This window comes from Nipponia nippon, unplaced genomic scaffold, assembly GCF_047370975.1.
Source record: "Nipponia nippon isolate SJK-2023a ecotype South Korea unplaced genomic scaffold, ASM4737097v1 scaffold_2, whole genome shotgun sequence".
Taxonomy (NCBI): Eukaryota; Metazoa; Chordata; class Aves; order Pelecaniformes; family Threskiornithidae; genus Nipponia; species Nipponia nippon.
Window position 1 is genome coordinate 12,734,092 of NW_028262336.1, and position 23,691 is coordinate 12,757,782.

At 37.6% G+C, this 23,691-nt stretch overlaps 1 protein-coding gene across 1 annotated transcript; it reads left to right on the forward strand.

Moving 5' to 3' along the window:
* The first annotated feature begins 1,093 nt into the window (after positions 1-1,093).
* LOC104014127 (suppressor of tumorigenicity 14 protein-like) lies at positions 1,094-22,084 on the forward strand. Its single transcript, XM_087757172.1, has 17 exons — positions 1,094-1,174; positions 1,506-1,674; positions 2,339-2,463; positions 3,382-3,449; positions 4,441-4,622; positions 4,719-4,757; positions 5,523-5,739; positions 7,421-7,560; positions 9,056-9,153; positions 10,174-10,286; positions 11,214-11,347; positions 15,240-15,347; positions 16,442-16,561; positions 17,183-17,366; positions 18,081-18,352; positions 19,500-19,636; positions 21,926-22,084. Exons 1-17 carry the CDS (start codon positions 1,094-1,096, stop codon positions 22,082-22,084), a joined length of 2,346 nt encoding a protein of 781 aa, XP_087613298.1.
* Positions 22,085-23,691: the final 1,607 nt, after the last annotated feature.

Genomic DNA, 23,691 nt, shown 5'->3' on the forward strand with positions numbered 1-23,691 from the left:
TTAACAAGATGAGTAAATAGGGTGGTGTGTTATTGCAATGATCTTGTCCTTGCCCAAATAAAACTGATGCTTCTGCCCTCTGAGAGGTATTTTAAACTGCTATGGAATTAGGTTCTCTGACTGTATATAGTTTAAAAAAAAAATCATGATGTAACTTTTAGAGATGATGCAAAAGAGGGTTTTACTTCTTCTGGGCTTTTTATGTGGGTATCTTTTTCCATGAAGGAGGGGGCAAAGTATCAGTCAATCAGCAGGTGGTGTGCGTAGCAGAGATCGGCTATTGGAAAAAAAGAGGACTTGAACAAAGCAGTCTGTCTACAGTTGTAGTTTGCGTTCCTGAGCTGTGAGGATTGCCTTCCAATTAATCCCTTGTGTAGGCTCCATGTGATCGGTGTTGGGGTTGGTTTGTTCCCTTTTTGTTTTCTGGAGCTGAGGTTTCTTGGGTCTGTTGTGTTTTTCCAGGTTTTGTTCTTTCTGTGCGTGTGTACTGTCTCTCTCTCCCCACGTATAAATGTTATTTCCACACACACGCATCCTTGATTTTCTTATTTTACCTGCAGAATACGCTGAACTTGTTGGCTTGCTGACTTAAAACTGGTTTTAGTTCCAAACAGGAAATGTGAACGTGAATTGTTTTGCAATTATGTTTATTCTGTTGTACTGGCTTGAGGCTGGAAAATTCAGGTGGTCTGTGGAATTGGACATTTCTTCCTCTCATAAATATTTCTGTGGATTCCAGCAAGCTTTCATTAGAAGTAAATTGTTTGCACGTCCTTTGCTTTGTGTCATAAATTTTCCTATTCTTGTATTTCTGAAACACGTGGGTAGCTGATCTGTTTTCAGACGATGGGATCCATATCCCACTTAGCCAGTTAGGGAAACAAAGAGTTACAGTGACGGTAACTTTTCCTCCCCACCTTCTTTGATTGCAGATCAGCTGGCTCCAGCTTCAAGCAGTATGGCAAAGGCGAAAGGAGAGAAGCCTGGTGTGCATGGTGGGGAGAGCAGTACGCTATTCTGGGTTATCTTTAAGAAATGAGGTTCATTTAGGACTTTGTTCTTAAGTTTGTCAGAAGGCATTTTTCAAGGCATCATGATACGGGCTTTCCCCTCCAGCGGGGTGTCTGTGTATACCATACCAGCTCCATACGACTCTGAGCAGACTGCAGGGCAGGTAAGAGACACCAGCTAAGCTTTACAGCAGGAACAAGGTAAATGATCTCTCTGCCCACCCTGGTGTGTATTGACTTCTGCTCTTCATATGCAAATTGCTCCTAACCAAAGTAATAGCAATTTTTCCACGACTTAAATGGCTTGAAATGCATGCCACAAACAAGCAGCCGAGAAATATGTGGGTTTCATATGTGACATAGCTGATAACGTGAAAGATATTATCTCGATTTAAACCTCTTTAAAAACTAAAAGGGCAAATATACTAAAATACGGTACAATAGCTTTTCTTTTTTTTGTCTTACTAATTGATGCCTTCCCATGTCTTTCTCTAGGAAAGTCCACGCATTCACTACTGCCCACCCTACCAAGAAGGCTTGTGTCAGAAGTACTGTTTCTTCAAATGGACGAGGTTGTGTTTCTGGAGAAGATGGCTTCTAGGAATATTACCTATACTTTCTTTAATAGTTACAGTAACTGTGCTAGTCCTGCACTATTTGTTCTGTAAGTGTTACTCCCCAGCATGGTCTGGATGGGATGGGTGTTTTGCACTGTGTGAATGATTAGTATGAAAAGCTCTGCACTAAGCTTCTAAGCGTGTAATGCATGTATAAAGGAGACTTTCCCTTCTCCTTAATATCTTTGCTAAGGTAACAAAATGCATAACAATTGGCGGTTGATAGTTGCACAAGATTAATGAAGGTATGTATTTTACCTCTAAATTTTTTGTCTCTGCTTGTGGATACCATCGTTATTATAACTGTCATCTTTCCCAAGAACCTATAGCAATTAACTGTCTATCTTATATTCACTTTTTCAAAACAGAATGGGTACCTAACTTACGTACACTCCTTTGTAGATCTCAACTTAGAGCCATTAAAATCGTATCTCTCCAGGAGGATGGTGATGCAAAAAATAGAATTTTAACAATTAAACCTTGCTAGTAGAAATGCCTGTCTGAATCTGTACCTCATCCCTCTTCTTTCCTTCTGGGCGTTATTCTGTCAATGGAACTGGCTCAGCGCTCTGGCTACTATTCCGTGTTTCTCTTAAGAACTAGTGCTTACCAATGCGAAGGACAAATACATGCTTCTGCAAGCCTCTTGTTCCAGAAGCTTTTCTGTAATGTTATTAAGTGAGCTAATTTTTTTATCTTTTTCTTTCTCAGCTCCAGCTTTCTCCTTTATTTATATTGGCGGGAGTGTAGAAATTCCTAATTTGACTTATACAAATGACCTCAATGATCCGAAGTCACAGAAATTCCTCCTGCAAGCAGAAGCAATCCAAAATTATGTAAGTTCCCACATAAGTATAGCAATAATTTAAAAATGTTTATTACAGAATCAGATTGGGAATGAGCAGAAGACTACAGTGAGTCACTTTTTTTTTTTTCTTCAAAATAGTAAGTCTAAAGCTAACAAATGCCTCGGCGGTGTACAGCTTTAGGAATCTAACTATACAGCTGGGGCTGTGTGTGGGGCCAACATTTCCTAGGTAATAAAACCTGAGGGTTTCAAGGTTATGGACAAATCATTCTTCCTAAAAGAATTAGGAGCGTGGTTTTTGTTTTGCTTTGCTTTACTTTACTCAAACAGTCTTCCTTGCTACATTTCTCTCTTTGATTTTTTTTTTTTTTTAAATTATAGCTCAAATTCAATGCTGAACTTTTTGTTTTGTTTTGTTTTCCCTTATCCCTCCCAACAATACTTGCTTTCTTGCACTTCTTATGTGAGTTCCTATTTGTGAGATCAATACTGTTCCCTGGGTACATGTGAACAACAGCCTTAAACACAAAGCAGTTCTTTGTTGCACTGCATTTCCCCAAAGAGGTAATCTAGTGTCTCAAAGCTGATTTGTGCATAGCCAATACAAGTTGCTCATGTCCAGATTATATGCTGGGAATTTAAAGATTGAAACAAAAATGTAAATGTATTCATAAAGGTTTCTTTTTCATGGCTAATTATCAAGAGTTATCTATGGTCTTAAAATGTGATGTGACTTATAAGTAACTTTTTTTGGTGGAAATGAATGTACGTTTATGATCCTTGTTTGATACATTTTGTGAAAATGATGGATAGTGCTTGTAATACGGGAAGGGGGTGAGGAAGGGGAAAGGAAGAAATAAGACAAATACTTTATAGCATAAGAGATTATATTGACATGAAAATGTAATACTTTTTACATTTTCTTTTGCCATTATTTAACTGTCAGTTTGCAGAGTCATATGAGTCTTCCTCCTTGGGAAAGTACTACTTGAAGTCTGTAGTGGCTGCTTTCAGGTAGGTTCCCTTCTAGCATGTGGTATAAATTTGAGATATTCAATTGTGTTTGTCTTATCTTTTTTCATGCATTTTAAATTAATTATTTGGAAGAATATGCAGATCTCTATGACAGGGAATGAAAAATGTGGAAATGCACTTAAGTATGTGAGCTAAGAGCTAAGCTAATAGCGTGATTTCTGTCTTGCCCTGTAGAATCGGTGAGGGAAATGAAGTCTGATTAATCATGCCTTGGTTTACAGATTGTTTTGTAATCTATTCATCTACTTTTCATTTTTGAAATCACAGTTCAGCAGGGTTTTTTCTCTGCCACTTGCAGAATCTTATTTTGGTTTTGTCTGTTTAAATTAATTTCCTTTTTAACTTCTTGAAATAAAACTTAAAGGTGTAATTTTGGGCAGGGCACTCTACTTAAGGTCCTGGTGAGAAATGTAAATACATTGAGCAGATAGCTACTATTATCCTGATAGGCTTTGAAAACTTCTGAAAGGTCAGTCCATAGGCCATTTTGAAAGGAAGAGTGTGATGGACTGTCTCTTTGAATCACGTAAGTAATACTTTGTGTATGCACAAATACATATTATTTATTTTAACAAGAATTGTGTGAATGTTGTATCAATGTATGGGCATAAAATTATGTTGTCATATGGTGTAAGACTCAATAAAAATATTAAGAAAAATGTGTCTAGAACTGTAATATGGTCTTAAAAGTATAATTATGCAGCAGGGATGGAAACATCCAATTCCATAAGAATTATTGCAAGGATTTTCTATGAGCTGTACTTTTCAGCCTCAGTGTGTTACCGTTTAAGCAGCAAATTTTTGAAGTATTTCTACTGTATAGAAAAAGCAATTGTTAAACAAGAGAGCTTTGTGCCACCGTGTTCAGCTGCAACCTTTTGCACACAAGTTCAACTGGCTGTGAAACTGTGTGAACCAAAAATGCAGACCAGTGGAAAGCATTCATGATGCATGTTTTTTCCCTCTACAGTGAAGGAGATTCTGGACTTCGAGCTTACTACTGGAATACATTCTGGGCACCACAAGATATGGTTGCTTCTCTTAAAAAATTATCTCCAGTGGAACAAAAAGAAATCAGTAGTAAGCAAGCAGCTCAGATGTTCAGTTCTTTTGTGGAGGAAGATTTTGATCTCGTTACAATGGAGCTTTTTGGTAACAATGTACCTGTCATTTAATACCTATTCTGTCTATTTTTCTTTCTCCAGTTTGTGTCTTTGGCTTGTGTAGCTGATAGTTATTAAATTTCAGTTTCAGATTCCACAGAATATGATGTGATGCTAAAATCAGGTAATAATTCTTCAATCTCAACTAATATCACTTTGGGGGGGGGAAAATTCAGTAACATAAAAATGGCAGTTTCCCAGTTATATCTGTAGGGCCTACAAACTAAACCAGACTAGGGATCTCCCTGGCCTGTGCTTCAAATAAAGGCTGAGATGAAAATGCTTTACAGCTTTTATTCTGATGTTCTGACTAGAATGATTGAAATGTAATAGTTCTCACTGAATAGCAATGAGCTGTGGCTCTTTTTCTTGGCATCTTTTAAAAAGCTACTATATAAAATTATACATAATTTATTTACCTTGTGACTAGATAATTTTGGTTATTCATAGTTAGTGATCAGTCAAATACTGTAGAGCTTTATTTCCCTTTGCCTGGTTTTTCCACATCAAGCACACCTCAAGATTGGCTTCATATTCTTAGTGTTCTCATTGCATGGAGGGAGGTGAAGAGAAAATGGCAAAGGAAGCAGTAGGTTTCAAGCAGAGATGGTAGGAGTTTCAGCCAAGTCCCCTCCTGCTTGCTGAGTGTGTGATGAGCAGATGGTGGTGAGGCGTTGTGCTTCCTTGGCCAGAACAGGGGGAGAAGGTGATGCAGCCTGGTAAGGAAAAGGGAATAGAGTTGTAAAAGTTAGGGAAGAGGAGATTAGAGTAGTCAAGAAGTGCGTGTAGGCGATTGTTTCTGCCTCTTCTAAAATTTTACACAATAACTGAATTTATCTTTCAACTTAACAGTTTTTCAGCCACTGATCTAGCTTGTTTTGTATAGCAGTATCCTTTGACCTGTATGCCAAGCCAGGTAACAACAGGACTCTAACTCTGATGAATCCCAAAAAGTCTTTTTATCAATGGAGGCTGCGAGTTCCTTCTAACTATGTGGTGAGACTGGTAGTTGTCACTTTGCATGGTGTCACGCCAGAGAGCTGTGCATCACACCACTTATCAGCATATGATTTCCTTCTTCCTCTGCAGAACAAGATCATTACAAGGTATGGTAGTACAGAACAAAGATGTTTTATTGAGCTGTACAGAAACTCTCTGAAACTGTCACGATGTCAAAATGGTATCAAACAGGCTTCCAAAATGTAAGACTCCAAATACAACTTAATTAAAAATCTTGTATAAGGCTTTAAGAAGATCTTCTATGTTATTCTGCCCCCCAATAAATTATAAATTCCTGTTGGTTTTATTCTACATTATGACTAATTTTTACTGGTTTCAATTTCATGCAGTTACTGCCACAACTCAAAAAGATACAGACTTTTTTTTTTTTTATAGTATTGTATTCTATTACTTTTAGAAAACACACGTTTTATAGCAGTCCAGTCACAGGCAAATCCCTGTTCATAACAGGGGTGTTATGTCTAGGGAAGGCTCCATCCCCAGAGTCGCTGTGTAGTCCATTTGCATAAGTGAGATCAGATGTTCTTGTAACCTTCAGTGGCCACACTGCTCCCACTCTTCAGAGTCAAATTTCATGTATGGACATGTTATCCGCACACAGTGACTAAAAAGATTCTCATCAGTTTCTGTAAACTGCAGTAATAACTCTTCTCATATGTGCTTGTCTTGCTGATGATACTGTGACGAAAGGCACAGCTAGCAGATAAGCCAGGCTGTCAACTGGGTAGAAGATCAAGATGCTGAAAGATTTCCATGTGACAGTGGGGAGGGGACTCAAATTGTTCATTTTATAAAGGATTTGACAGGTATTATGATAAAAAAGATTAATAATGTCTGAAAAAGAGAAGCAAACCACAGATCCATTATCTAGTGTCTCAGATGAATTGGGAGCAAGGAATAGCCTGCTAAAAGTAGAAGAGGACTACTTTTGGTTTAAGGTTCAAAAATCTGATTTTAATGCTGCCACTCTGGATCTCAGTGAGAAGTCAAAGAACTTGATGGAGGGGTGCGATGGAAATATTCTCTGATCGTGAGGTCTGATCTTTTAATTTGCTGTGTATAGAAAGAGAGAACACTGTTAGAAATTTTTGATGTGTGGATTTGTAAGTTAATGAAAAGAAATACAAAATATGCTGTGGATTTCAAAATGGAAGAAATATAAGAGTGAATTTATAGATGCAAGAAATAGCATCTCAAATTACAAGCAATAGTAAGTATTCAAGCTTCAGGATATAAATTAACTCATCATTGTTTAAACAAAAGAACAACAATAAGAAGAAATAATTGCCATGCATGGGGCTCCACATCTTGTGTGACAGCTTTTGTGACATGAAACCAAGCTGAATGTTAATAGTTGGTAAATGCTTTGGGCTTGTTATTTGTTGCATAACTGCTGCACAACACTGCTGCACTGGTACTTGTTGCCTTTTCAGTGCTGCCAACTACTACTCAGTACTACTATCACTGCTAAAATAACATGATCTGGCACTGCCTTTTTGAAGCTTCTATTGGTCTGAAAACTCCAGGGCACCTGTTAGGCAAGAGTATCTGTGATGTTCACCATGAGTGACTCAGCCTCAATGCTGGGAAACTCAGTGTCTTGTGTAGTATCACTTGAGTGGAACAATAAAAGGGAAGTGGTAGCCAGAGGCACACTTCCGAAACACAGATGGACAGATCAATGTTACTTCTGCCCAGTTTGTCAGTAAAGATGACTGGAATGTGGGAATTTTTTATGTTTTTAATGCAATTTTTGTAATATTTCAGATGGTGTGGACCTGGAGCCTGGACTCCTCCTGTTGTACGTTTAACTTCGTCAAGTAATGTAATGTTGCTTACCTTCTCACTGGACCGAAGAGAAGAGAGCAACATATTAAAAGCTCACTTTCAAGCTATTCCTAAAATCAGTAAGTAATTAATAAAACAACCGTCTGATATAAGCACACTTATTTCTCTTGTTGCCTCTAAAGAAGTTGATATTGCCTGAACATACCTGGGGGGAGGGAATGTTTGGCATATAAGCCAGAGAATTGTCATTCTGATCCACTTAAAAAAAAGTCTGAGAACTAAACAAAGAATAGAGAATATCCTTTGGTCTGGGAGATTTTATGTCTTCCTGATCACTACACAAGCCATCTTTCCCAGACATTACTCTTTCTTACTACACAGGTAACACTGAGCAATGGTAATGGAGCAGCCAGCTAGATAGCACTACAAGCACTATATGTCCAGCTAAAGCTAGATAGCCCCAGTGGCAGAGCAGCACTTTTATCAGTTTTGGCAATCTATCCCCAGCTCAGGGAATGAGTGTTTAATGAAAATGGAAAACAAGAGCAAACACTTACTTCTAATATGTCTTTGATCCTTTTCTGAAGGCACTGTTCAGTGTAGTTAACTGCACATGAAAAGTGTATTCAAGACCCAAGAAGTATATTCCAAACCTATGGAGTACTACGAACTTTGCGGGAGTTCTGGGTGATTAGTGAAATATTTTGAATAACAATAAACCAGAGTATTCTACAAGAGACGTAAGGGCTTTGTAAGTGAAAGTTTAGCGTCAGTTGTTTGGTAAGGTCTAAGTGAAAGAATTTTGACAATTAAGCAAGTGACAATTTTTTAACTTGTGGAACAAATCATAGGGGATAGCATGTGGATAAGCTTCTCCAAAGCTTACACGTTTCAGCTTATGTCTCTGTGTATGCTGCTTATGCAAATACTCATCCCATGCACATTGTAAATTAGAATTGCTTCATTGTTCTGAAGATGGGCACTCCAAATGACATATAGCCCAGGTTTTGCCACAACATTTTTCTATTTTAAAAATTGTCTTAATTTCTGTTATATTCATGTTTGCATTTACTATGTTACCTAAAGGAAACCAAAAGCACTAAGGACTGGATATCTAGGAGAGTTCTTGGTAGAAAATAAAACCTCAAAGATATCGTTCAAATGTGGCATGAATTTTTCAGACTGGGAACTCACAAACTTCCTGGTTTACATGAAATTAATCAGAGGTTTCACTTCATTGGGCTAATTGGTTTTTAATTTTTGAAAATGTCTACAGAAAGGTCAGCAGTAAATTGGAAGGGGGAGGTCCGTTGTGTCCACATTAAATTGCTGCTCCTGCTTATCGTGAAAGAACGTTCTTAAAAAACCTCCAGTGAGAGGTATTCTGTACTTAGCCTTAATTGTAATTTGATCCAAAAATAAGAGAAATTCAGAGTGATGGGGAAGTGGAAGTTACATGATTTTCTGTTAATACAGGCAAAACCTGAGTTTAATACTGTCAAAACCCATTCTTCTAACTCTGTACGTAGAGAAGGGTCCTAGCAAGTGAAGTAGGCTCTGCACTTTAGCCCAGCTGAGATAATTGTGTTCCTTGTTGATATATTTCTCTCCCAGTGTGTGGTGGTCATTATATTTCCTGGAATGGGACACTGAGTTCCCCTTATTACCCAAGTTACTACCCACCAAACATTGACTGCAGCTGGATCATCAGAGTAAGTGCTGGGAACTCTTCTGAGTAGTGATGACTTTGCTTTATGTGATATAGACATAAAATTGGGAGAAATAGCTTTCAGTGTGGGTGAAATGAAGGGAAAACATACTAAGACCACTGCACCTGACTTCTTCTCAGGCACCCATTTCTTTCCTGTCCTATATACAAGTGCCAGCTATGGGAGGGAAACATTGCCAGCTTCCAAAAGGTTGAGTATTATTCATGACAGAAAGAAAGTGATGGGTAAGATGACAACTCCTAGCAACCAGAGAAAATCGCTAATAATCAGGGCTTTGCTTCTATGTCAGAAAGAAAAAATGATCATGTAAATCATGCCTCATATGATGGAGACCACACTGTATTTCCCCGAACCCTGCAGAAACAGGACCGTCTGTTGCTCAGAAATTCAGCTCTGGATTTCCAGCAAGCCCTTTGGCAGGACTTGGAATCTGCTCATAATTTCCACCAACTTTCTGATGTGTTTATCTGTTGCTCCATTAAGCATTTCACTACTTTTTTGAGTTTCCCTGGAAAAGGATGTTCTTCATGTCTATGAGTTGGTAACAGTCTCTACCTTTCACCTGCTCAACAAAAATTATTAGCAGCTTAGAGCACAAAACTCTCATCTATGATCAGTAAAGGGAAGAAAAAGGTTTTCTAAAACAGAGAGGTTATAGCTAATGCAGTTGAGTGACTAGCCACCATAGGTATCTTAAATCTCTTATTTGACCTACAGGTATATGTGGCAGTACAAACATAGCATGAACCTCGGATATAGTGCTTTGTGCTGGCTGTAGGAAGGCTTACACTCCTTTATCTGGCACAGTCTGGCCAAAGTTCAGTCTAAAAAGACTTCTATATATTTAAAATAGCAAAGTTTTTTTGGTTCTTCAAAGGTGCATCATAAAAAATGCAGTATTTTCAATCTGATAATAAGTAAAACAAGATCTACCATCTTAGAAGCACAGGCCTTTTCATTTTGTGGATATCTGCATCAGGATATTTATCCTTTGATTTTTAGGCACCATTGCCTGGCTACAAGCTCTCATTAAAAATCCTCATAATACAAATTCAAGAGAAGTCTCCAGGGTCCAGTAAATGTGATAAAGACTGGCTAGAAATTGATGGGGTTAGGTGAGTAAATACACTATTTTCTGACATATTAATTTGCACTTTGATGTTCTGCACAACATACTGTACTTAAGAAAAAACATCTCACTACTTCCAGTGCCGAAAGATACATTTCAACAAGAATTGGCATGCTTCCACTGAATTTTGGCAGAATAATGTTCTTAATCCTGCCCTAGTACCGAACATTTGTCATCACGTTAATTTAAGCATCCTGCTTTTTCTGTAGTGTTAGGCATTTACTTACTTTGTTGTTCCCCTTAGGAGCAATGACATAGAGGACTTTATGCAACTGCAGTTGAACTGTAAATTCCTGGCAGTGGTCTTGACATGGGTGAAGAGCTTGTGTCACCTGAAGTTTCATTTTCTATACCACTTACTCTTCAGTGAATGTAATTGTTTTCTGTAAATAAGACAAATTGCAATGTATGTGCTTAAAAAAAAAAGAAAAAAACCCAAAAAACAAAAAAACCCCAACCAAACAAAAAAAAAAAACCAACAAAACACTACTCAGTGATTTGTCTCTTGGAAGGAGCATATTGAGACCAGCAACATCTGTTGGATTTGGCCATATGACTCCATTACTGAATTTGTATCCTTTTGGATTTGCAAACTCAAATGGGAAATCTGAAATCAAGCACGCTTAGAAATGGTTTGTATTTATGAGGTGGATTCTGACACTGATCATCTTGATGTATTTTGTTTTAAAGTCTGCTAGTCCCAGAAAAGTTGTGGAGTGGAAGGCATTTGTAAATAGACTTTCTAATACTTCTAATACTTCTGTTGGGCTGTTTTAATGCTAAAAAATAGCTGATCGTAATTGTATTGTTTTAAAGCTTTTTGGCATTGGTACCCTTCAGTAAAAGGAGAGGTAGCTGGATGGCAACGGTCAGTTTGGTTAGAAATTAATTATTCTCACTTTTGCCTTGCTAGATACTGTAAAGGTCTTTCAGAAAACAACAGAAACAGAGAATATGGCTATTCTGTTGCAATCAACTTCCATTCTGATGAACTGGTCACCCACAGAGGGTTTTATATTGAATACAAAGCCTTCAGTCACACAGATCGTAAGTGAATAAGAATGCACTTTAACTTTTAAGGAGAAACCTTTGAGAAACCATGCTTGACGGACCAACTACATAGAAATCGACCTGCCTTTTTTTCTTAACCTGATTGCAAGAGGGAGATGTTTAAAATGTTATTATGTATTTAATTGAACAAATAGATGTACAAAATTAGATAAAAGATGCTTTTAGAAGCTAGTACTTATTTTCTAACTTTTAATGACACTTCTGAAAAATGGGAAGTAAAAGTAAAATTTCCCAATTTCTGTAGGTCTAATTATTTGGCATTTTTCTAACATCTTAAAATAGCCAAGTTGCAACATGAAAATAGTATGGCAGAGAGGCTCTAAGCATGACTCTTCTGCTAACAGGAGTTAACCATGAATAGTCAGTCTTTTCTTTAAAATCGCAACTCAATATGCTCTCGATCAGCTTCCAGGTTTACAGAAGCTATTTAAGTTTTCACTGAGAGTCAGTGAGGACCCCTTGCTAGCAGGTGGTCCAGAAATATGACTGGGTTTCTTACAGACCTTCCCTGACTCCCCAGTCTCTGCGCTTCAGGAGCAGTGTTAGGGTTGTTTGGGTTTTTTTTTGTTTTGTTTTGTTTTTTTTTTTTTTGGGGGGGGGGGAGGCACTTCCAGAGGGTGGAACAAGGTTTTTCAGAAAATATATATATTTACTTGTAATATTTCTTAGAAAAGATACATCTGCAGTATATTCTTTGTAAATGCCTTCTCTTTAGTAGTTTCCAGAAACATTCTCTCTTTTTTTTTTTTTTTTTTTTGTTTCTAAGCCAACCAACTACTTTTTCCCAATTAACATTTAGGTAGCGGAAGTTTTCCGTGATTTCAAGAGATCAGTTCAGTTTGTGAAACCTCTTCAGATCCTCAGCTTGCTTGACTGAGTGTAGTTCTGTTCGTTGCTGACTTAGAAGTATTTATGTATTAAGATCTCTGCTATGGATTCTTGCTTTACATGCCTTTCATTAGAAATAAGTGGCAGATTTTGTGGTCAATCATTCCATAGGACTCGGATATTTTCAGGAATTTCTTTTTCCACCTGCGTGTGTATCTTTCTACTGGAACAAGTTACAAACTACACTGTGTCCTGTGGTTACTCTGGTTACTGCTTCAAAAATAGTTCAGAGATGAGTCAAAGTCTAAGAATACCTTTTTCTACAGAGAAAATCGCCAGACTTTATTGCGTGTAAAAGTCTTTACTTTCTGCATGCTCTACTGTGTTTCTAGCACTGAGCCAGCAAGCAGATGGCTAAGCCACAATCTTAAGGATCTGTATTAAGACTCACCAGGAGGGGCAGATCAGCTGTGATGTGTCAGAACCAAGCCAATACAGCAAAGGCATTTGAGGGGGGCTATCTGAGAGAGCAGAATGTATTGATAGCACTGGTCTTCCATGACAGCCTTGCCTGTAGCAATAGCAAGAGAGAGAGAAAAAAAGATTCATTTTCTCCCATATCTTTAGTACCTGCAGCCACCCACATCAGGTTAGTTTCTTCCTATTGTTGGGAGCCTACCAAAGCATGGTTATTAAAATCACAGGCTCTGCTCTCAGAGTTGACCTGGAAAGCAAATGCCAGCCATCAGCTGCGCAACTTCAGGAAATGGTGAAGAGAACAGAGAGACTCTTCCTTCGAGCTAGTGCTGGCTGCATAGTGTGTGCTTTCCTCCCACTGGCATCACATGCAAGGCAGTGAAGAGGACTAAATGACTCCAGATCAGAAATGATTAAATAAATGTGGGGCGTACGTGTTTGGTCCTTCAATCTCATTTACCTGTTAATTTGCCTGTGGTGCTAGAACGGGAAAACGTTTTAAGTTGACTTGACCTGGGCAGAAACAGGAATTTTTTTGCTACTTATTCTTCCACAGATCATCTATCTGTGTGTGTAAGCCAATGTCTGGGGCTGGGTTTTTTTGCTGGCACATCTGAAAAAGTGGAAGAGAACAAACATTTTTGATATATTGCAAAGAGAACACCTTTGTATCAATACTAATTGTTAGTTTAAGTGAAAGTGAAACAAATTATTGGTGAAAGGCTGTTTTGTAATGGAATTGCTAAATTTTGAAAAGTTTTTGATAAAACACTTACTCACATCAGACATGAAGTTGGAGTGTAGTAGCACAGAGATGAATTTCCACAATATTTTGATGTCAGGAAATTTGTAGTTATAATACTAAGGAGAATGCCTAGTTTTGATTTCCCCCCATGCCTTTAGACGCTCCTGTGTAAAATATATTACCTTAACAAACTGAAGAGGTATTCACTATTGGTAGTAATTATGTATCTGTGCTGAATCATGTTCAACCCTTACAGTGAGGCAGTGAATGTGATTTTAATTTTCTAAGTCCATTTAGGTGAATATTGATTCATTTAATTCAGTCTGCTTGATAAAAAAATCTTCAGCAGATTATACCAAGTAAGATAGCATTTCCTTTTTGAACATTCAGTTTAGTGTATAAATAACATTAGCCTCGGTTTTTAATAGCCATTTTAATACTTCTTCAGGGTACAGTCCTGCATTAATGCATTTAGACTGTGACAATATTTGTAGGGCCATTAATTTCTTATATTTCTAGCTTGTCCTTAGATGTGCAGATAGAACATGCATTCCTTCAAACAATCAGTCTGAAAGCTGGAAAAGCTGCTCAGATGGTAATGATGAATCAGATTGCAGTAGGGCAATTACCTCTGGTTTGTGTACCGTAAACAGTTTGTTCTAGGAGGTTTAGAGACTGGCTGAAATTGTCTCTAAAATATTGGTGGCTATCTTTAAGATCACATGAAGAATGTGGGTGAGGATCTAAAAGTCTGGAGAAGAGGTTGTGTAATGCTCTTTAAAGAGTGAGAACAGAAAAAATGAGAAGGGAATTTTACACCAATATTTACAAGTTAAGCTTAAAAAAAATTAAGCAACAAGTGGTCAAACTAAACTATTTGTAAACAGTTAAAAAAGTATTTAAAAATCAGCATGGAGTTTTTTATTTTTAGCTCTCTACTGTGAAAGGATAAATAGAGGAGAAGTTGTACTTTGACACTGTCTTGTGTGACAAGCTTATCAGTAAGTAAAGGAAACACAGTGAGAAAAAAATACAGAAAACTGTTGCCAGAGAATGATTGCCAATGGCTCATTACCAAAATGGAAAGATATTTTTATTGTTATTCTGCCAGTAACTGTGTATGGGACATCTCATCATTTTTGTTAGTGATCTAAATGATGGATTAGAGAAGATGCTTATGAAATTGAAAAACTGCCACACAACAGAAAGAGGGATGGATATATAAATGATCCTGACAAGCTGGAGAATGTATATGGAGAAAATTATATTCCATTCAGTAAAGACAAGATCTGAGCTTAGGTAATCAATTACCTAAGTTGCTTTTCTGCTGAAAAATGTGCGGGGAGTGATAGTGGCTCAAAAGCTGACTTGAGAGTCAGAAAGTCATACAATTTTCTGTATGTGTTTTGTGTTTGGTGTTTTGTTGTTTGTTTTGTGGGGTTTTTTTGGTTTTGTTTTGTTTTTTTAAAGTGTCACGCTAGGATGTAAGACAGGAGTTTGAAAAGATCTTCCCAGTCACCAGTGGGAAGGTTTCAGCTAGAGTACTGTATCCAAATTGGGCACTGCGCATCAAAGAAGATAGGGAACAATGAAGAGATGCCAGAAAGAGTGACCAGAAGGTAATCCAAGGTCAGAGCACAGCACAAGTTAGATAATGCAACAAGTTTCTCTGTCACTGAAAGCTATCAAAACCAAGGTAGAATACTGTCTGGCAGAGATGGCACAGTAACATCAAGGTGACCTCTGGTAGGGAGCGTAGCACATGGCTGCTAGCCAGCTATTTGGATTATAAAGCATTTACAGACCTTTCTTCTTCAGGTTGTAATCCAGAACCGTTGAACTGTGGTGATGGGAAGTGTAAGCACCAGTATAAGACTTGTAAAGATGATGACAGCTGTGAGGAGGACAGTGATGAAAACAACTGCCGTAAGTATATATTTTTAGCTATTTTTCAAAAGATGGTGGAAGGCAGAAGCACGAATATGCTTATTTTAATGGATAAATGTAGTATTTCTATATATTTTCTCATAGCACAAAGTACAAGTTTCATAATAGTGAAGACAAAACATGTAGAGTATACCTAATTCTTCGGAGAGTCTAGACAAGAAATTAATGACATAAAATCCAAGATAACAATGATTTTAGTTAGATGACTTAACCACAGCTTGCTGGCGGTCCTGTTAGAAGAGTGCTTTTTCCTCAACTGCTGCCGGATCAATACCAAATAATGTAAGGGAAAGAGTCATAATAATTTGGGACTTTTGCCCTTTGCCACATGCATGGTCTCCCTACTGTAGCTACACCATGGTTATTGACATTGCTGGTACTACTAATGTCTCCCTAGTGACTTGTTGAATTTTGCCTTTATAATTTTTGCCTTGCTTTGAATCTTAGGTCCTTGAGGTAGCCAGGAGTATGTCCTTTTTTTTGCTGGGGGGTGGAGGGGAAATCCCTCCTACTGTTTAGAGGTAACTGTAAACAACTGATAATAAGAATGATGGTAATGGAAGCCTATTGCTGAGATCTGTCAGGATTCCCACATAGTAAACTGTGATAGACCTTAGCCAAAAATTTCTTGGGGGGAGGTATAAAGTTCTTCCACAATTTTCTCAACTTTCACTTAAAAACAAAAAGGTTGACTTCCAGATGGTATCTGCTGTGAAGATTTATAATTTGTAATACCAGTAGTGCTGGTGAAAGTAAAACAACAGGTCTGACAAGCCTAGCTTGCTCAGTTTAGAGTTAAGTAAAATGGGAGTGAGGACAGTTGGAGGCTCTTCTGTCTTTCCTTATGGACAGGGGAGACTGAAATTAGTGTGATCACTAATCAGAGTGGAATATTCCCCCTGTCCCCTCTCCATAGAAGGACCAGTTTACATCAGTACGGACTATGACTTCAAGCAGACTGGAATGTGTAGCTTTGAACAACTTTCATCACTGAGTAGGTTGAACGCACACGGCTTTTTTAATCATTTGAAACCATGGCTCCAAACATGTGACACTATCTTTTTTTATTTCAGCCTACAAAATTTGCTCCCCGTATGCATACAAATGCCTCAATGGAAAATGCTTGCTGAAACCAAATCCTGAGTGTGATGGGAAAAGTGACTGTGCAGATGGATCTGATGAAATGAACTGTGGTGTGGTAACATTTATATGAAAATTAATTAATGACTTGGGAGACTGGGTCAAGAATTTGTGCTATGGTCAAGCATTATTGAATTAAGAATTGATTAAATCAGATATGAGTTTAAAAAAACGAATCTCCTGATAACATCTGTATGAAAACGCCTGTCTTGAATTTTGCACTGTTTCATTTTCAATCTACTGATGCATTCTGTCTATGATGACTTGCTTCAAGCAATGCACACTTCCAGGTTAAGCTCGTAGGTCTTAGTTCTTGTTTGAGCTGAATTAAATGCAGTCAAGGAGCTGTGTATGTAAAGAGGGAAAAGATATGAGATTTTATCCAAGTGAACTTTTGGAAACAACCAGGCTTAGAATTGTGCTTAAATGACTTTTTGAGTTACTAACCTCTTTAGAAAGCTGTAAGGGAGGATAGGAGATGATTGGTTTATTCCTGACCTGTCCATTCACTGAAAATGGGCAAGTACCCTTGCCTTTTGGCCAGTTGCACAGTAAGAAAATACTTTTTTTGCCTACCACCTTTGAGGTCTATGGATAAAAATGTGTATATTAAGCATAGCAAAGTGAAATGACCTTGTGTTTTTTGTTACTATTTTATTAATTATTTCTATTAGCTTGTGGAAGACACCAGCTTAAGAAAAACAGAATTGTTGGGGGTGAAGATGCAAGATCTGGGAAGTGGCCTTGGCAAGCAAGTTTACAGATGGGAGCACGTGGCCATGTATGTGGTGCATCTGTTATTTCCAATAGGTGGCTCATATCTGCTGCCCATTGCTTCCTGGATTCTGATTCTGTGAGGTATGAAGAAGGTATACTGTCATAGAGTATTTGCAGTTGAATAACCTTACAGTGTTGCTTTCAAAAGTCTGCAGTAGCTGTTCCTTATGTAGATAAGTTGATTCAGGGTATAACTCTGTGACATATCACTACATGAACCCCTGATACTGTATTCTGCTGGCTTCAAAAGTCCTAAGTATCTGAAGTATTTATTTTGCTTCCATTGCCAGTGAATCCTGAATGATAAAACACAGTGTTTTGTTAGATTTAGGGTAAACACCGTTGGTTGTTTTTTTTTTTTTTTTTTTAGAAGGCAGGGATTTTCTGAGTAGAAGCTATGGCCTTTTCTCCCAAGTAAAGGACTATTTATTGATAAGTGGAGTGTAAAACTCATCAGTGTTCAGTTTAGGTTGTGTAAATTGAAAAGACACACCTCCTACGTGTGGTAAGGAGGAAATAGACTTCAATAATACACTTTGACTTCCAAAGCCTGGTGCATTGCAAGGAATTGGTCTTATAGCTCCAAGAAATTATTATTTTCTAAATGGTAAGTAAAACCATTACTTAATGTTTTAGGAGACAGAGACTACAGTGCATCTATCTTCCTAAGTGGTATCCTACCACATTCACTTTGGATTTGATGAATCTCATCAAATACCAAAAAGTGGATAAAACAGAGTGAACTGACACTGTATTACTTTCCAATGGGATGTCCTAAAAACATTCTCTTTACAGATACTCCGTTCCATCGGGATGGAGCGCATATATGGGATTGCATACTATTAATGAAAAGAGCAATCGTGTAGCTATGAGATCAATCAAAAGGATTATTGTCCACCCACAGTATGACCAATCTATCTCAGACTACGACATTGCCCTGTTGGAAATGGAGACGCCTGTATTCTTCAACGAGCTGGTACAGCCCATTTGTTTACCCAGCACCTCTAGAGTATTTGTTTATGGAACTGTCTGCTATGTAACTGGCTGGGGAGCCATAAAAGAAAATAGTATGTTCATTTCCTGGATATACTTCTTGCAAGTTTGGCTTAATTTTGCACTCTAACAATGAAATATTTATAGTCATAAGAAAAAATACCTGTGGTTTACTTAGCAGGTCTATAAAAAGTTAGAAAATACCCTCTTAGCTACAGTCTGTGAATTCTGAATATTTCCTTGGATGGCAGGTGATAAGTGCCAATACATGCACTTGGATGTTGCAGACCACTGAAAAGCAAATGATCATAGATTTACAAAAATGTGCCCCTTTTCATACTCATGGTAATTCTGGCTTTCTTAATATGCCTTTCTTAAAAAAGACTTAAATCTAGATAATAACATAATAGCCTCATGAATTGCAAATGACTTTACAATTGATGCCGCCTTATAATGTCTTGCTTTTTAACAAAATGATGTAAGTAATATTTAAAAATCAGGATTATGGTATGTGAAAAAAACCCATATTTTTCTATCTATCTTACCTGTTTTGTTCCCAGCCCACCTTCAGAACCAAATGATCAAACAAACCAAAACCCAGTATTTCCTCTGATCATGCAGGTATTGAAAAGGTTATGTTTGCTGTTGAGCGAAAATATGACTGGGGATAGTTAGTTCACAATGACACCTTATGCCAATACTATAGTACAGAATTAAGCTCTTAGCATCACTTGTGACTTACAGGCTTGATTTTTTTAAATTATTCCCGCCCCTCATCAGCTTCATTCCTCAGGTCCTTCTCTAGAAGTGAGACGATGGAAAAGAATGTAGAAATTTCATTTACTAGAACTTGGACAATGTTTGGAGCACAAATAACAACAAAAAGCTTTGGGCATAATTTGAAATGGCATTCAAAATTAGTCACATTGTGTGGAATCTTGTATTATACTCATATTTTGCATGGGCTTTTTTACTACTTTCTAGCAGAAGATGCTCATAAGGATAAAGACTAAGGAAATGGAAAGGTGGTGCATAGGGACCTCTGTGTCTAGGGGGTAGTGTACAACAGCTTTCAAAAACTGAGGACAGGCAGCAAATGAAGGGAGGGGAATTACTCTCTTGCCATCAGATGGGTAGATTTTGGGTTTGGAGCAATTCTCTTTTGTTTTGACAAGTGGTACCTCTGTTAGAAATCGGCAATACCATTTGGTTTTTTTCTAGGTCATCTTGCCAAAACATTGCAGGAAGCTCGAGTCAGAATAATTAACCAAAGTGTTTGCAATAAACTGTATGATGATCTTATCACATCACGTATGCTGTGTGCTGGGAATCTTAATGGTGGCGTTGATGCATGCCAGGTAATCTGGAACATGTGGAGAAACTACAAATGAATATTTCTTTTCATTGGAAAACTGTTCAGAGTTCGGTGGGTTTGTTTTTGTTTTTTCTTTTTTCCTTAGAAGTAGAGTGAGATGTCTTGAGCGTATGGTTAATTTACCATGGCAGTTAAAGGCTCTCCAAAATAAGGAAGGAGATTTGGCATAGATAATCTCTGAATCTCTTGAGAAATGTTGCTTTGCAAAGAGAAGCGGTAAAATTTGTCAAAAAGAATTCTTTTTCTTCTTCAACAGTTACATTTCCTATAAAAAACAGAGATGTAAGGCAAAAGGGAATAAAGTTAGGGCCATCTGCAATTTTTGCTATTCATGTTGATTTTTTCAGGTTTTTTTGATGTCTGGGTGTATGATTAATAAAATACTGTAACAGCATGATAAGTAATGTATTGTTACAGTTACAAAGAAATACAAAAGACAAAGGTAAGCTAGGTTTGGTAAAAGCAGTTGCAATGCTGCCTTTTAGTTTCATATGTTCATTCATGTGTATAATTACAAGTTTTGATTACATCATGGTATCATCAGTTATTTGACCTAGTTTATTTGCACACACAATCAGAAACTGCTCTTTGGATGTACTTCAACTGTCTTGACTCTGTCTTCTTTCTCCTTCTCAGTTGTTAGACTAGTTGTGTACTTTATCACTATTTAAACTTATTATGATGAATGTCCACTTTCAAAATTACAAACGTGGTCATTATAACAATTACTGTGTAAAGGGAGAGAAATGTTTTACTGATTTTAGACTGTGGTAATTTAATAGAATCTTTCTGTAATATATAAATTTTACTATTTTAATGTAATAGGATAATTTTCGCAAGATCGTATATCTTAGTCGGTCAAACTTCTTTATACACAATAGACTATTTGCAGGATCTTCCTGCAGTCTCTAAGTTCCAATTCAGTTAATTATTTTTGTTAACTTTATGTGCAGTTTATGTATAACCTTAGACCTTGGAATTGTTTTGTAAAACATGTTGGTTTAGAGGCTTAATATTCCTCCAAAAAATGTGTTGCTTAAGAAATGCCCTTGAATTTTTACATGGACATTTTAACAAATTCAGTTATATACCTTATTGGTCAATCCAGTTTCTAACATAATACGCTGTGTTTGAGTCCTAGCATGCTGGCCTTCTGGGTCTCTAAGTCCTTAGTCTGAGTAACATCTTTGCTGTTTCTTTCCTTTCAGTTGCTAGTACATTTCCTCTGCAGTGCTAGAGAGGAATGATGTTGGCAGTTCAGAAAATCCCCACAGCACCCTGAAATCCTTTTACTACAGTACCAGACCTGTGGGCATCCCGATTTGTTTCATTTCTTTATGGACACACAAGCTGTGCATGTACTGCACAGGTTATGTGAAGCTTCCAAACACCTTTCATCTTTTAGAGGATGTGACACTTACAGTGAGAAATAAAACATTTACTCTTTCAGGTTCTGTTTTCTTATCACTCTAGGTTGTTCTTTGGCCTTAGTTCCTCTTTTTAGGATCCTTCCTCTCCACCAGCATACAGCCCCTTCGGTCTTCTGGAACTGGCTGTGTAACTGGCCAGAGTACAGAGCCTGCTTTCTCAAGTCACTTGGAGATCAGCCTCTTGGATTATCAAAATTGCCAGTATGACAGCAGCCTGAGAGAGAAGAACAACTGTTCTGGCTTCTTTTCTTATCTCTTATTCTTATTTTGAATAAGAGTTCTTATTTGCGCATTCCTTAGGCTTTGTTCTTCTCGTTCTATGAATGTAGACACAGTCTTGATTATGAAACTGCTGATAGTAGTTAATCGTGCCTGGTTTGGTTTTTGTTTTTATTTTGTTTGGGTTTTTTGTTGGGGGTGTGTGGTATCTTTCTGTTCCTATTTAATAGACAGTATGAGTTCTGCCTTCAACCTGTGAACAATTTGTGGTGAAATGGTAGCACAATTCCCACTTCCCATCCCTGTCTTCTCCTCTCCTCACTCAGCCTGTGATCAGTTGCTTTAGGAATCCTATAATGGGACATTAGCAATGAGTAATTTTTTAAACTTCTTGCCATTGCATTGTGTTGATTAGCATGCTACTTCCATAAGTTAAAATAAATTGAATAAATTTGACAGCTCGCTGGGTACATTGTATCCAGAAATAAGATTCTAATATTAAATTGTAATTTGAGAAAGAGAGGGGCAGGTATTTACTGTCCTTAAATAACCTAACTTTTGGTAGAGTGCTCTGTGTGCGTGTGTGTGCATGCACACTAATGGCCGAACTCCCTTTGTTTTAGGGAGATTCTGGAGGTCCCTTGGCCTGCGCAGGAAAGGGAAATAGATGGTACCTCGCTGGCATTGTGAGCTGGGGTGAAGGATGTGCTCGGCGCAATCGTCCTGGTGTATACACTAAGGTGACAGCACTTTATGACTGGATTCGTCAGAATACAAACTGATGTGCCAAGGAGAAAATGCAGATCATCTCCCTTATGAAAGCTGCTTCCTACAGTAATCTACCACATCCACCTCTGGTGATATAACATGAAAATGCCATTGGCTGTTTCTTTGTGAAAGAATGCACTTTCTTAGTGCAGAAACTGTCATTTGTTGTTCACCTAGCAGTAACAGCTCAGATACAGAGCAACTTCAGATTCCTTACGGATTTATTTTCCTTGTACTCGGCAGCAGAAACAGCACTGCCTTAAAAACAACATGAAATGGATTAGAACCTGTAACAAAAATCCAGCCAAATCTTTCTTTTGCAAATCTTCTCCCCTCCTTCCATCCCCCTTGCTATGTATATATCTATATATGTTTCCACATACACATATCTGGATATTCATGCCCATGTCCCATATAAACTTAATTCATATATGTTACCTTAGTGATATTACAGGATTCTAAACATAAATAATTATTTCATGTTTGTTGAAAATACAAGTACTATAATCAGTAGAGCGTACAAAGCTGAGACTAATTCATTCTCTAGTTACGCGGCTACTGCATGACTGTTCCTTTCTGGGCTGTAACTTTTGGACTGTCTCCTGTGTTTTCCTAAAAACATCAGATATATAGCTCATAAATGTTCGGAAGCAAGAAATTTTTGTTAAAGAACTGGAAGACCATCATTTAGGTTCTTTGGGATGATGTTTAAATAAGAGGAAAGAAATACTCCGTTTTAATTAATTAAACAAAAGGAAATTTTCATGCTTTCTTACATCATCTCTACAATTTGAACATAGTTGTAGGGTCTGATGTTTGCAATATTTTACACGTGTATTTTCCCAGCTCTGGCACGCTTTGTGAATTTTAGCATGCTTCTGTTGGGTTCGTGCTGCTTTTCCTGATGTCCTTGCTCTGCAGCAAGCAGAGTTTCAGGGTCAGGATTTTTGGTTTATATCTCTTCCTGGGCTGTGCCCACATGGCCTTGAAAGGGGGACGTAAAAGGAAAAGGGATTTTTGTCATTGGATGCATCCTTAGACTCAAAGTAAAAGAGAAAATGACAGCTACATTCCTTTAACCCTAGAAGTAAATCTAGCTTTAATAATTCTAATATCCTGATGAGACAATCAGTCCAAATCTAGCTGGTTTAAGGCTTCCAAAGCTGTTTACGGGACTTAAGAATGCTGGTATTCAGTTTAATAAAAATCTGTCTAGATGGTCTTAAAATTGCATTCAGTATTTGGAAGTGTTTAGCTTTCACCTTTAATGTATAAAAAAAAAACAAAAAAAAACCAAAAAAACAACAAAGCCAGAAATTTGAATACCAGACATTGCTGTCCACACAGCACACTTCTATTCTACAGTACCTAAATATATGATTCTTGTTTAGTTTTAGACCCACCTTGGCAGCATGTGGGGAAAAACACTGGAATGAGCCAGCACTGTAAGCTGCGTGCAGTGAGATTCCTGCGTCTAACACTTGATACTGTTTGCCTACCTTGTTTTGTGCTACTGTTGGGCATTTCCGCCCTACAATGCTTGTGTCAAACTTAACTACATAAGCTATACTCAAAGCCTCTATTTTAGGGGGTTTATTATCTTTAAAGGCTAGTCAGTCAT